This window comes from Pipistrellus hanaki (assembly GCF_964339955.1).
Source record: "Pipistrellus hanaki genome assembly, chromosome: 17".
Lineage (NCBI taxonomy): Eukaryota > Metazoa > Chordata > Mammalia > Chiroptera > Vespertilionidae > Pipistrellus > Pipistrellus hanaki.
The window spans coordinates 25,809,879-25,824,606 of NC_140519.1; the positions used below are offsets into that span (position 1 = coordinate 25,809,879).

General features: G+C 46.6%; 1 protein-coding gene across 6 annotated transcripts in view; it reads right to left on the bottom strand.

Annotated features, from left to right (window-relative positions):
* The window catches only part of RGS20 (regulator of G protein signaling 20), a gene marked incomplete at its 5' end in the record, with an annotated part of 44,757 nt that overhangs the window by 18,790 nt on the left and 11,239 nt on the right, over window positions 1–14,728 (bottom strand). The window contains one exon of one of the 6 annotated variants that reach the window (XM_084864916.1): window positions 12,391–12,696. In XM_084864916.1, the coding sequence (XP_084721042.1) occupies window positions 12,391–12,696 (306 nt within the window). Of the gene's footprint in view, window positions 1–9,485; window positions 9,571–10,930; window positions 11,166–11,549; window positions 11,622–12,390; window positions 12,697–14,728 lie in introns of those variants that run through there. The other 5 variants (XM_084864921.1, XM_084864918.1, XM_084864920.1 and 2 more) reach the window with 5 other exon arrangements.

Below are 14,728 nucleotides of genomic sequence, written 5' to 3' on the forward strand. Positions count from 1 at the left end.
AGGTCTGGATTTGGCTCAGGCGCCTTAGTTTGCTGATGTCTGTAATAAATATATATGGAACATTTTAGTAGATTAGTTACAGTTTTAGTAAAGGAAATACACATTCTAGGGTGGTAGTAATATCCCATTGGTTATTCTAAAGAATGTCCCACCATACCTCATGAATACTTAGTATACCACCATGTATCAAGCTACATCTCCTAAATAATCTAACAAATTCATATTTCTGCCTCTAGCCCAGGGCAAGCCCTTTGTTTCAAAACACATCAGTCCAATCACCTACTTGCAGCCACAACTGGAGCTCTAGTGGACATCTCAGTCCTTAGGGTCTAAAATAGACTCTAGAGTTTCCTCTCCTTCCCCCTCTGTTTCTGCTCCCATCTTTTCCAAGTCCACACACAGTGTCCACATCCTAGGCGTCCCTCTGACTCCTCTCTCTGCATCTTACTCATTAGCAAGCTTGCCAGATCTCCAGAATGGATGTTGTCGTGCTCACTTTTCTCCAACTCCAATGCCCCTCCAGCTCAGTTTGACACCTTGCCTGGGCTGCTACAATGAGCCCCCAATCCATCCCCTTCTGCTCTACCCTCCCCACACTGATTTTCTGCTATAGCAGCAGCGTTGAGCAGTTGCAATAGAGACCATATGTCCCACAAACTAATTAGCGATTTAAAAATAGAACCCAGATTCTGTTAGTCCACTGTGGCTTCAATGGCAATCCATGACACCAAGAATAACATTTCCTTTTTTTTCATGCCCTTAACATTTGCTTTCTCCACAGTTTTTCAATTAATGCTCAGTTTCCTCTTTGACTACATGGACAAACGTAGTAATACTCACACCTTACATTTAATTTGTGACATCATTCTGTGGAGCAGACTTCAAGGTACCATTTTATCTACATCAGAGAGGTTATGTGATGTGCCCGATGTCTCAAAGTATGCCCCCCAAGAGACTTGAAGCTACCCAGGCTGGGATCCATCCACCGTCCTTGCTATTAACACCAGAGCTGTGCACAGGCCATGACTAGACAGAGTTGGGTTATTTTTGGATGCCCATCAGGGGGACTGTCTCTGCAGTCCTTTTCCCAGCAGGGCTGCTGCTAATTAAAGTGGACTAATAAAAACTCCAGCGCATCACCTCACTTCCACACTGCCTTCGTGTTCCCGAGACAGCCCTCTGGGGGCAAACCTCATAGGATGTTTTTGTCTGCTTGTTCCTAGGGTGTGAGTGTGAGAGAATTTTTGTTCCTCAAGGTTTTGGTTTTATACAATTTGTGCCAAAATATCTACAACATTTTAAGACCCCATCTCCTTCAGCATGAAGTATTAAATAGTTAGATATGTTGAACAAACAGACCTAACATTAAAATATTTTTCAAAGAATTGACATGTTTAATGGTTGTACATTTTGGACTACCTATAGGGAATTATAGCTATTTGATAATTGCTCACTCTCTCTCTCTTATTAATCTTTTCACCCAAGGATATTTTTTCCCCGCTAATTTTTAAAGAGAGTGGGAGGGAAGGGAGAGAGAGAAAAACATGGATGTAAGAAACATGTGGATACGCACCCCTGACTGTGCTGGTGGATTGAGCCTGCAACCGTGGTACATGCCCTTGACTGGAATCAATCCCTTGACCTTTTGGTCCGCAGGCCGATGCTCTACTGAGAAAAACCAGCTAGCATTCTCTCCTTTTTTTAAAAATAGAAACTTTGATTACAGCCAGAGAGTTTCATTTATGTCTCTGGAATGTGTCCCTGACAATTTTGTGTGAGACAACATAAGGCAGTTAGATTCAGAGATCTGGGATTAAAACTTCCATTCTCAGGGATACATCAAATGGCTCACAGAGGACCAGTTTCAATTAAAATATAATCTACAATATATGCAGTCTCCTGATTCTCAGAATAAACTTGATATATTTTGACAAATATATGCTCTATCTAAATTAGTATTGTAATTTTAACACCCTCATGATTATGGACATATCAGAGGTAGGAAAAAGAAATAGAGCTTCTTGTTTAGTTTATGACAATTGTTTTACCAGATGAGTTTTTCACTTTGATATTGCATAATTTACCTGTTTCATACCCTTTCATTCACCCTTCTTTTACTTAAATTTATTTGACACTATATGGTTAGATGTTCAGGTGTTTTTATTAATAAGAATTTCATTTTACCAATAGAGCAGCACAGTCATTAAAGGGCCAGAAGCAACTTAATTTCTTTAGCAAAAAGTTAGCTCTCATGAGAATTTCATCAGTTCCAGGTTGTTACATAACTAGATCTCATAATTCTTGTGCTTTGACTTAAATCTGCCCACAGACTGTAAGGAGTGTAGTCTTCCCACTATATGGAGGTTAGACCAGTGGAGCTGACTCATGGCACTAAAGAAGTAAAGACGGAAGCCTGTCTGTAGCCTAAGGGACCCAGACATGCAGTGCTGTCCTACGTGCCCAGGTCTGGAGAGGCCTGTGCACTCCAAAGCACCAAATTGCCTCCAAAACTATTTTCACCTTATATTTAGAGGCAAATGTAATTGTTTCAATATGTTAATGTGGTTGTTTTTTTTAAAGAAGCAAATGCAGAAGTCAAAATAAAAGAGCAGCTCAGTAATAGAAAATTTAATGTAAAAAATTTATTATATTCAAATGATTCATGGAGATAAATGTTAAAATGGCAGTCCCAACACAGACTCTCCTCTGCAAAGATCAACCAACTGTTCTTTGCAGAGAGTACGGTTAATATTAATGTTGTTTTCTTGTTGTCAACCTATTATAATAAACCCTACTAGATAGAATACCAAGTAGTTAGATGTGGATTTCACTGAGAGCAGGCTACTTTAAATGTAATTCTTTCTGCCATTAAATTTTATTTATTTATTTAGAAGACAAAATGTTATAAAATATAAGTTCATACACTTATTGAGTAATATTGTCATAGATATTAAGTCATAGGAATGGGCCTTTGATATTATAAAACTTTTTTCAGAACTTGTTGGAATTTATACTAGAAATGAGTATTTCAAAATATAAGTGCTCAAAATCAAGTTTAAAATCAAGTTATCCATGTTCAGAGGCCTTTGATAATGATGGATCAATATTAGAAAAGTAATGGTAACAGGTACCACTTATTGAATAGTCTCTTGAACTCTCTGCTACATATTTCTTATTTTATAGTAAATGTATTGTAATTACCCCTGTTGTATATATTAAGAACTAGAGCATCACAAAATTAGTATGTCAAAATTCAAACCAAGGTCTCTTTCATTCCAGTGCTCATGCTTCTTACAACACAGAATTGCAATTTGAAGCATAAAAAGTTGCAAGGATTAAAACATACTTTGTTTCCTGCTAACATTTTAAAACTCATTAAACATATATTACACTTTATAATTGTAAATGGCAAAATATTTAATGTTCATTTTCTGAATTGCATTGGAAACAAATGCTATGATAAATAAAAATGTGATTCAAAAATAGAAAAAAAAGATATTTAAATCAAGAAAATATCTTTTAAAAAATGGTGATAGGTCAGGGCACAGCCCTGTTACCATACAACAACTAAAAATGTAAGATAAATAATTAAAACCACATTTCTAAAGACATCAGAGAGTTGTGGAAGCAACTGAAATTTCTGAGAGGGAGAGCTCTTCAAAAGGGAGCAGTCAGCCTGGCTGGCGTGGTTTAGTGGTTGAGTGTTGACCTATGAACCAGAAGATCAGTTTGATTCCAGGTTGAGGCATATGCCTGGGTTGCTGGCTGTATCCCCAGTGTGGGGCATGCAGGAGGCAGATCAATTACTCTCTCTCAGCATTGATGCTTCTATCTCTCTCTTCCTCTCCCAAACAAACAAAACAAAACAAAACATGAGCAGTCAATCTGTCACTATGTATTTTCATCCCTGAGGGCAATTGCTGACTCTGGGCATAGGCTGAAGACATAAGAATCTCTATTGTCTCATGTGAGAGAACAAGTCCCCCTTGAGTAACAGGTCTTCCTTAAATGCATGGCTCGCCTCCTCAAGACACTAACCAGATATGGAAGCCACCTGGGGAAGGTGTGAGCAAAAAGCAAAGCTCAAAATTTTTAAAGGTGGGACTGAACCTCTCATTCTTTCAAGAGTGAAGAGATAGAAACCAATGAGGCTCTAAATCCCAGGAAAAAATACATGAGAAATGACAAATAACCAGAGATTACCTAAATCTTACTAGAACTGCAACCAGCTCCATAGAAGCCATTTCAATACCTGTTAGGAGTGAAGTGATCAGCCCCTCATCCTCACAGAGGAAATCCCTCCAAGGAAGATTCCTTGCTGATAGAAGACATCATCTAAACCTACAAAATCTCTATATTTAATGTCTACATACAATAAAAATTACTAGCTGCATGAAGAGATAAAACTAGAAGATCATGGTTTGATTCCCAGTGAGGGCATATGCCTAGGTTGCTGCTCAATCCCTAATAGGGGGTGTACAGGAGGCAGCTGATCAATGATTCTCTCTCATTGATATTTCATCTTTCTCCTCCTCTTCCTTCCTTTCTGAAGTCAATAAAAATATTTTTTAAAAAGAAAGAAATCAGGTAAGAAGCAATATCTGAAGAGCTATTGGATGAAAAATTTCCATAGCTGATGCAAGATATCAATCTACAGACATAAGAAACTCAGTGAGTAGAAAGGTCAAATATAAAACCACACCTAGCCACATTATATTCAAATTGTGGCAAGCCAAAAAACAAAGAGAAAAAATTTAGATCAGCCAGACAAAAAAGACATGTTACTTTCTATAGAAAAGCATGACATTCTATAGAAACTATAGAAGTCAGAAGATAATGGAATGAGAGTATATAGGCAAGGCATAGATTGGGATTTGCAACACACATATATACACACACATGCATACAGATTTTGGACAATAACTTATATCCCAAATGTATAAAGAACTCTTATAAATCAACAAGAAGACAGACAACACAATGGAAAAATGGGCCAAGGAAATGTAGAGGCAGTTTATAATAAGAGATATACAAATGGCCAAAAAAAGGTTCTCGGCATCATTAGTAAGCATTAAAGTAAAAATTAAAGCCACGACAATGTGCCTCTACACAAACAAGAGAACGACCAAAACTAAATGGAATGACAATTCTAAATGCTGATGAGGATGTGAAGATTATATATTTAATCTTCATTTCAAGGAGCATAAAAATAGTCTGAGAAACTGACTATATCTAATAAAGATAAACATATACTGAATTTATTACTCAGTAATTTCACTCCTGGGAATCCAATAGAAATAAGGGCATATGTTTATCAAAAGACATGAATAAGACTGCTTATATTAGCATTATTCACAGTAGCCCACACTGGAAACAACTCAAATGTCCTTCGGTAGGACAATGGATAAATGAATGGTGTATATTCACACAAGGGAACACCAGACAATGTTGAAAAATCACAATACATGCAACAACAATGAGTAATCTCAAAAGCATAATGCTGAGCTCAAGAATCCAATGCAAAGAATATGTACTGCATAATTCCATATTCGGTTCAAAAACTAAAATGTGGTTTGAGAACTTATAAGAATAGTTACCTGTGGGAAGAAGCAGAAGGCGGTCTTGTGGATATGGGCTAAAAATATCCTGTATCTGGTTCTAGAGCAGTGGTGAGTGATCCTGTGCCCACCACCCCTCCAACCCTTGGGAAACATATGGCAGTCTGGAGACATTTTTGATTGTCACATCTAGGGAGGAGTGCTACTGGCATCTAGTGGGTAGAAGATAGGGATTCTGTTAATCATCCTACAGTGCACAGGACAGTCCCCACAACAAGTAGATATTCAATCCAAAAATGTCAATAAATCTGAGGTTGTGAAATCCTGATGGTTACATAAGGGTTTACTTATGTAAAGTTTATTAATCTGGCCGAAACCGGTTTGGCTCAGTGGTAGAGCGTCGGTCTGTGGACTGAAGGGTCCCGGGTTCGATTCCAGTCAAGGGCATGTACCTTGGTTGCGGGCACATCCCGGGTAGGGGGTGTGCAAGTGGCAGCTGGTCGATGTTACTCTCTCATCGACGTTTCTAGCTCTCTATCTCTCTCCCTTCCTCTCTGTACAAAATCAATAAAATATATATTTTAAAAAAAAGTTTATTAATCTGTATACTTTACTACAAGTTAAAACTCCAATAAACAAAGTTAAAAGCAATTCAGAATAAAAAAATACCTCTAGCTCCTCACTGAAATTTAGCAAACTTATGTAAAAACTTCATATCAGTTTTATGGATACTTTAATTTATTAAACAGTCCCAGTGATCTGAATTTTTCAGGAATTACATTGGCAGGAAGAACAAAACGCTTTATGTATAGCCCCCATTAAATGCAAAGAAGTATCTATGCCTTTATATAGAGCAGAAGATATCTAAATTAATATCTAGTTATCACTAGAAATGGATAGTTATAGAAACACAAAAAGGCATATGGTAAAGTCCACACATCAGGGATTCTCTTGGAGCCATCAGAAGGTAAATAGAGAAAAATATACCTGTACCTCTAAACAGTAGTCTAATCTTGGTTCCAAGGATAACTTCTTACCATTAATTATCAACAAATTAAGAAATATATTCCCTTAAATCTCATTATTGCCCCACCCTGAGAAATAAAAGTCTTACAAAGGAGTGGGGTGAGGCATAGGTTGCACAGGTTGCACCATTCTTTCCACTGTCTTGCAAAAATGGAGCAACCATATAAGAGTTTTGATTTAGCCATTTGGCCCTAGGAGGATTAGAAGTGCTGGGTGTTGTAGCCTTAGAACAGCAGTACAAACTACAAGCTCTTGAGCAAATACTATTCATTTAGTGTCCGAGGTGACAGAGACACAAATGGAGACAAACCAGAGAACAAGATATTCTCCTCTAGGTCACTCCTGCTAAGCATATGCTGCTCAACCCAGGACCTCGTGAAGTGGAACTGCTGGGTAACTTAGCATGAGATGTCCTTGTCAAATGTTAAAATACTAAAGTACTTGGAAAGGATTTTACTATTCAGAGTAAAATAATACGTAGATAATGAGCATTCCAAAACCAGAAAGTTTAACTGGTTTTAATATGCAGAGATATCTCAAGTAAAATATCACAGCTGGGCAACAGAGCGTATTACTCATATTTCACAAATGACTTCCCAATGCAAATAGCTAGAATCTAATCAACTGGATTAGAATCAAGGTAAGTTGTCCTATGTATGCCTAATCATGTAATATTGTCTTCAGCACTCAGTCACATCCAACTTTATTGTACATGGCTGCTGCAAGAGCCCACTCAATCATGCTATGAACTGACTCACCCCACGCAGTGTTGTCCAAACTCTTGAGCTGCTCAAGGTAACATTCCGGAACCATCTCCGATAGTGCTGGGTAGTCAGTGACTCACACTTATTGTACTGAATGCTAGCTCTGACTCAGAGTCAACCCTATTAGCTGCTGACTGACACTGTATTTGAAAAGAAGCTCACACTGTGAGTCACCCGGTAGTGCACTGAAAGCCCATCTACAATATTCTCACAGCTGGACAGTGATTCACATTATAATCACTTTGGGGCCTGACTTAACACATATTATTTCAAAACTCAATTCTGCCGAACTGGCTAGGGAGCATGCTAGAAAGTCACTCCCCACTTAATGCTCTGCATTTCTGTCTAGGAACATGCGGTGGGCATACAAAGATACAAAGTCAAGGGTAAGACATCCAGCTTATGCACTCTATAGAGAAAATCAAGGTTTCCTGCTTCAAGGATGCAGGCACAGTTCCTAGAAATGCCTTTTCTGGAAGACACCATTCCTATAAATAACTTTGCAAAACAGCATACTCACTTGAAAGTGCCATGCAATTCCTAAACTGCTCATGTGAGGGCCTGGACCTCTATAGCCACTGCAGCTGTCTGTGTTAGGTGAGTGTCACTGCCACATGCAGGAATGGAAGAACACTAGGGTTCCAGAAACTGCCATTCAAGTGCCTGGGATGAAACCAGCCACCAGGTGATTGCTCTAAAATAAGAAAGTTTTTTTTTCTTCCACTTTCACTCTTGCTTGTCCACAAAATCTGGAATAATAAAAGCTCCTTCTTTGTAATTTTGTGTTTTTTTAAAATATATTTTATTGATTTTTTATAGCGAGGAAGGGAGAGAGATAGAGAGCTAGAAACATCGATGAGAGAGAAACATCGGCCAGCTGCCTCTTGCACACCCCCTACTGGGGATGTGCCCGCAACCAATGTACATGCCCTTGACCGGAATCAAACCTGGGACCCTTCAGTCCACAGACTGACGCTCTACCACTGAGCCAAACCGGCTTCGGCTTTCTTTGTAATTTTGAAGGGCTTTCCTAAAAAGCTCTTTTTATGGGAAAGATCTTCTAAAGCAGTAGGAGATTTAAAAATTTTAAGAAAAGTTAAAAAATGATTTTTTAAATGTAAAACTGTTATAAGGGATTAATAGTATATGCAACCAAATGTATATTGCAGTGAGAACTTAAATTCTAATGCTGGCTCTACCTCTAGCTTGATCTATGACCTTAGCTTAATTTACCTTAGGCAAGTCATATGGTCACATCTTCTGCTGTGAGGGACCATGATGAAGCTGTGGGACCACAGTACCACATCATTGTCCTGGTCTCACTTACGTTGGAGATAACACGTTTGTGTATTTTTCCTTATATAATACCTCTGATTTTCTATTTGCTAAACGTTCATCAGTCTGTAGGAAATCATCAGTGTGGTGCTGAAGAGTCCTGGGGAGTGACTCAGAAGACCTAATTCTAATTTTCATGATAGACATCCACTTCATTATAAGCATTTTCCCCTTATCCTTTTTATATTTTGAAGTTTACTTGGCTAATTTAGCATCAACATAATAATAGTAATAAAAGCTTGTGTTTGAGATATACCAGAATTCTACTATATTAATTAACTGAATTCTGGCAGCTACCCTATGAGGTAGGTACTTTTATTATCCCCAATTTGCTGATGACAAAACTAAGGCACCTAGAGGTTAGTAACTTGCCTAAGGTCACACAGCCCAGGACTCTCACCCATTAGGCTCTATTGCCTCTCTTACGAATTGCTGAATGCAAAAGATGCCACTTAATGAACAGAAGATGAGCAGGAAGAAGCCCGTATAAAATTAGGTGATGAGCAAAAAGTAGGAATTTACAGAGTCATTTTATGACAAGCATCCTGGGAGGGATTCAGGCTGTTTTGGGAACTCGGACCGTTGTTTAGTTAACTCCAGTGAAATGAAGGCCCCGTGTGCGACTGTGCCCCAGGGAGGAAGGCTGACCACAGGAGGGTGACTGGGAAATGGTGCAGGAGCTCCCTGCTTCCCGCATTACCCCGCACCCCCTCCCGGCAGTACGAAGTCCCGAAGTCCCGGTGGGCAAGTGACTGCTTCTGCTAGTCCGTGGGCGAGCGGCGGCCCTCCCCTCCCTACGCACCGGCTGCGGTGGGGGCGGACCAGGAGCAATTGGCCTCTGCCAGGTGCTGCGAAGCAAGCGATGTGAGGAGACGCTCTCCTCCTCCCTGGTGGAAACTGTATTCGCGCTCACTCCTCCCCGCAGCGGGTCGCAGGTGGCGCGGCTGCGGCAGCAGCACCCGGGGACCCAGCCTCCTCTCCCAGCTGCGGGCATCCTCTCCTCCGGGCAGCTCGCGGGCCCCGGCTACCCGCCTGGATTTTCCTTCAGACCCGGCGCGCCCCTCTCCCGAGGCCCTTCCCCCGCCCCCTCCCCCCAACGCGGGAGGACGGCGGGCACCCAGACCCCCGCCCCTGGCAAACGCCCACCCCTCCGGGCGCACCACCTCCTCCTGCCAGGCCCCTCCCCCGGCACAGCGCACCCCGACCCCCCAAAGCCCACCTTCCTCCGGGAGCGTCCCCTTTCCTTAGGTCCCGCTCTCATCCACCACCCCTTCCCGGCTCCAAGCCCGCACGCCCAGACTCGCTCCAACTTCCCAAGAGCGACTCCAAGAGTGCGGGAGTCAGTTATCCGAGTTTGTTCAAGAAATTCACCGCGGCGCCCGCCCCTCCGACGCCTCGGCGCGCGTTCCGGAGCGGACTCCGAGTCCCACTCACCGGGTCCGTGTGCGGGGGGACGGGGGGAGGGGGGCTGTCCCGGCCCCGCTCCCCGGGACCCCACCTGCGCTGCGCTCCCCCTAAGGGAGGTTCTGCGAGGCAGAGAGTGTCTCCGCTTCCTTTCCACCTGCGCTCAGCCCGCTCAGCCCGCCCGCCCCGACTCCCGGCCCCGGCTCCCGGCCCCCGGCTCCCGGCTCCCGGCCCCCGGCCCCCGGCTCCCGGCTCCGGCTCCCGGCCCCCGGCCCCCGGCCCCCGGCCCCCGGCTCCCGGCTCCCGGCTCCCGGCCCCCGGCCCCCGGCTCCCGGCCCCCGGCCCCCGGCTCCCGGCCCCCGGCCCCCGGCTCCCGGCCCCCGGCCCCTTCCCAGGCCTCCCGATCCGGGGAGAACGCCCACGTCTCCACCCGCCCGGAGTTTCCCAAATACACCGCCGGTGCCAATATGCATTTAGACTTCAAGGGCTGGGCTCCGCGCCCCTCACCCACTCACTGAGCCCAGGCTACACGAGGTTGGAAAGTGCTTATGCCCCGGCAGACCCGATGGAACTTGGTTCTGGTGGCTAGAATACCCCCCCCCCCCCCTTGAGACATGGGCACACCCTAACCCCACACACCTCCCCAATACGCACTCACTACTGAGCCCCGCTGTGCCTGCGGAGTAGGCGGCCGGCCAGCTCTCCCCCCACCCCCCACCCCGCGCCCTGTGGCCAGGCTGCGCGCTCCAGGGGTTGCCACGCTTGGCCAGGGCCACTTCCCTCCCCGAGGTCTCGGGGCGAGCCCGAGAGGAAGCCCAGGGGGTTAGGAAGCTGGGTACTCACGATTCCACCTTCCGCCTGGAGAGCCCGGGGTAAGCTCCGGCAGGCTCGCCTCGGTCGGCCGTGCGTATGGCTACGACTACGAATTATTCTTATTCAAATAGTGCCAGACGGTGTCCTTGCTACGTTGGCGACTGCTCTCCCCGGCTTTCCTCTCCCTCTGGCTCTGGGTCTTTCCTCTCGCCTGCTTCACCCTCCCTCCCTCTCCCTTCCTGCCTGGGCTCTGCCTCCTTCCCCCGTGGGGAATCCCAGGTCTCATCACCTCCCTCTGGCGGCCGCTCGCTCCGTTGCGGTGGGCTGGCGGGGGTCGCCCCAGGCCCCACGCGGGGCCCAAACCACGCCCGGATTGTGGCCTCCGCCCCGTTGGCCCCGTGTTAGGAAGTGATGGGAGTGTGGGTGCGAAGCAAGGCGGGTGCCGAGTCCGCCTCTAGGATCCCCACGCTCCGGCGTGCAGAGGCCCCGAGAGACCCCGGAGTGCGGGAACGCGTGCTCCAGCCTCGGGAATGAAGAGGGCAGAGAGAGGGGCGTGTGTCCAGGATGCGCCTCACAAGGAAGGATTGCTCAGTCTCTGGACAATCTCGCCTCGGGTTGCCCCTCCTCTGGAGGGCAGCCTCCTACCTACCTTCTCCCTTTCCCAGCGTGCTCCTTGGAGCTCTCCACCTCCGTGCAACCTCCGTCTCCAGCTGTCCCACCCGCGCTGGGAGGGGACCTCCCTGCCTACTCTCGGCTATCGGAGCCCGAGGCTCCACCTATTTGTGTGTGTGTGTGTGTGTGGGGGGGGGGGGGGGCAGAAAGAGCTAGATCCTATAAAAACCCTCCGAAGCCTCTCTCTGTCCTAAGGGGACTCGAGAATCCGGGATAAGAGGAGGGGTGGGGGCCCGAGATGGTGGCCAGCTCTGTGGGCACGAATCACCGCGTGTCCCTAGAGTCCTCAGGTGGCCCTAGGGGAGCGAGATGCAGTTGGGCTGCCGGGGCCGTGCTCCCAAACTGAAGCTGGAAGCTGACCTGACACAAAAATAACATCACGTCATTTCCTCCCCGGCCTCTCCAGCCCGCTGCAGTAGCCTTGAGGGCAGGGGAGTGGGCTTGCAAGAAGGGGGCGGAGGCCCCTTTGAGGGAGGCTGGCTGGGAGGAGGGGAGGGAAGCACCGCGCAGAGAACCAGAGTTTGAGAAGCAGCCTAAGCCAGGAGAAGGGGTTCCTCCTGCTTGCAAGGACCCTGAAAGTAAATGGCCCAGGAAAAAAAGTAGCTCGGAGGGTTTCCAGAAGGGAGGGGTGTCAGGCGAGTCACCGGCGACTTTTCCTTGTACGTGCTCAGCCTGTCAGCCTGTCTCTGCTGGCTGGCCTGGCCGGAGCCCCTGTGGGACCCGCGTGGAGTGGCTCAGTGAGGGGTTAGGAAGGAACTGGGGATGCAGGCGTCCGGGGAAGCCAGGGTTGGGCACGGTGTGGAGTCAATGGTACTCACGGGCATGGACGAGCGCTGCCCAGCGCTGGCATCCTCTTCCCAGGGCAAGCGTCCCCCTGAGGGTCGGCCAGGCAGTGTCAGAGCTGCCCCGAGCAGGAGTGAGAGGCGGCCCGGCCGCTTCTCGGGCCCCCGTGCCAGCCCAGCTGCTGGCAGGAAGGGAAGCAGGAGAGAGAAAGTCGGGCGCCGCCGCCACTGGAGAGCCTCAGGAGGGGGTCTCCAGAGCAGGTGAGAGAAGAGTCGCTGGAGGTTGGAGAGCATGCTAAGAAGGAGGCTGAGCAGCGTCGGGGCAGCGGGTGAATCTGGGATCTGTGCAAGGCCGGAGAAGGGAAGGGCGATGAGAGATGGGGGAAGGAAACAAAACCAGCACACCATTACTGATGGGCCCAGCCAAATACAGACTGGAGAAAATGTGCACTGGTTGCCATTTATTACAGCACTAGAGGCCTCATGCACAAAATTCGTGCAAGGGGCTTGGCCCTCGCAGCCCTGGCTTCGTCAGGAAGGTCGTTTGACTGTTCAGTCTAATTAGCATATTAGCTCTTTATTATATAGGATTACTTTGGGGATGCTAGAGAAGGTTGGTGAGAGCAAAAGGAAAGGTCTTTCCCCTTCTTTCCTTTCCCCACTTTCTTCCCTCTTTCTCCATTTTCCTTTCTCCCTCTTCCCCCTCTTTCTAACTCCTTGATATTCCAAGTGTGGTCCTTGGAGCAGCAGCTTCACTAACAAGGACTTGTTAAAAATGCAAAATCATCATGAACATTCTCAGGAGGTTCGGTAAATGTGAAGTGCAGTGTATAAGATTCTTGATTCTTTAGAATTTGGGTGAAAACCTCCTAGTTCACTCTTGCTCTTCTATCTCTCACCTCCTCTCTCTGTCCTTGGCCATGAAGAGCTCTACCCTCCAGAGGTACAGAAGGTGGAATAGGTTACCAATTTCCATTGGGCTGGATGCCTGGGATTCCAGACCCAGCTTGCACTGGAGGGAGAAAGGGCCTGGCTGAACTGACTTTATGCTGGGTGAGGTCGGTGGGACGGCAGGCCAGACCTGTGTTGGGACCCTTATGTGTACATTCTGCAGGTACTCTTCACTCACTTCGTGTGTCCATCTTATTCTCTGGAACACAAGCCTTTCCACCTTCCACATGTTGCTTAGGAGACCTAAGCGGCCAGAATGAAGATAAAATCCTTACTCCCCCCCCCCCCCCTTTAGAAAGTAGAGGGAAGTGTTAATCTAGAAGTCAGAAGTCCAGGGTCTTGGGCTCCGACTTGCAACCAGCTTGGCCAAGGCTCACCTTGGGGAAAGTCTCCTTACTCTTTGATTCTATCTGGTTCATTTATAAACCAAAGGAACTTAATTCGGCGTGTTTTTTTTTTTTTTTTTTTTTTTTTTTTTTTTAAGGTCACCTGCCTTCTTGCCTAGGCTCTCATTTTTTTTAAAAAATATATTTTATTGATTTTTTACAGAGAGGAAGGGAGAGAGATAGAGAGCTAGAAACGTCGATGAGAGAGAAACATCGACCAGCTGCCTCTTGCACACCCCCTACTGGGGATGTGCTCGCAACCAAGGTACATGCCCTTGACCGGAATCAAACCCGGGACCTTTCAGTCCGCAGACTGACGCTCTACCACTGAGCCAAACCAGTTTCGGCAAGGCTCTCATTTTTGCAAAGCTCTCAGGACTTCTTGGTCCACTAACATTTAGTGAAGCTTCGAACAGGAATCTAGCTCAGCCAATCCAAACAGCCTCCTCAAGCAAAGCAAAAAGGCACTTTAATCTGATGGTGAAAAGCTGGAGTGGCTCTTGCCACGAAAAATGAAGGTGGAGGAGGGAAGCAGGGAATAAAAGTGACAGGAAGGCTAGGCTTGAGCGAGGGGGCGAGGCGCGCGTGGAGTGGTCTCCAGGGCACAGCGGCCGCTCTCCAGGGTCCTGAAGACGGCTTGGCGAGGCTCTACCGCTCTGCAGTCGCCAAGTCCCCCGTGTTTTCTTTCTTTGGTGGAAGTTTTGTGGGAAGCGATTGTCAAGAGGGAGGGAGGGAGGAAACCTAGCAACCCATTCTCATTCATGAGGCCCTTTCTGGGAAGCTGCCTAGCGCGCTGGCTGATTTGTCTTTAGTTCGTTTGTATGCGCCCTGGGAGAGATTGGAGCTCGGTTTGCATTTCCGTTTGCATTTCCGAGTAAGTCCACACTGTTTGATTTCTCCTCATTACCTTTTCCTGGAGAATGAGGTCGTTCTCCTAGCATTTTCATTCTTCTCGCCCCCTCCCCCGCTTTCTGGCATGGCACCTTTATTTTAGCGGTTGTTGCTGGGAGCTCTGGAGGCTTCTGGAGAAGCGCCAA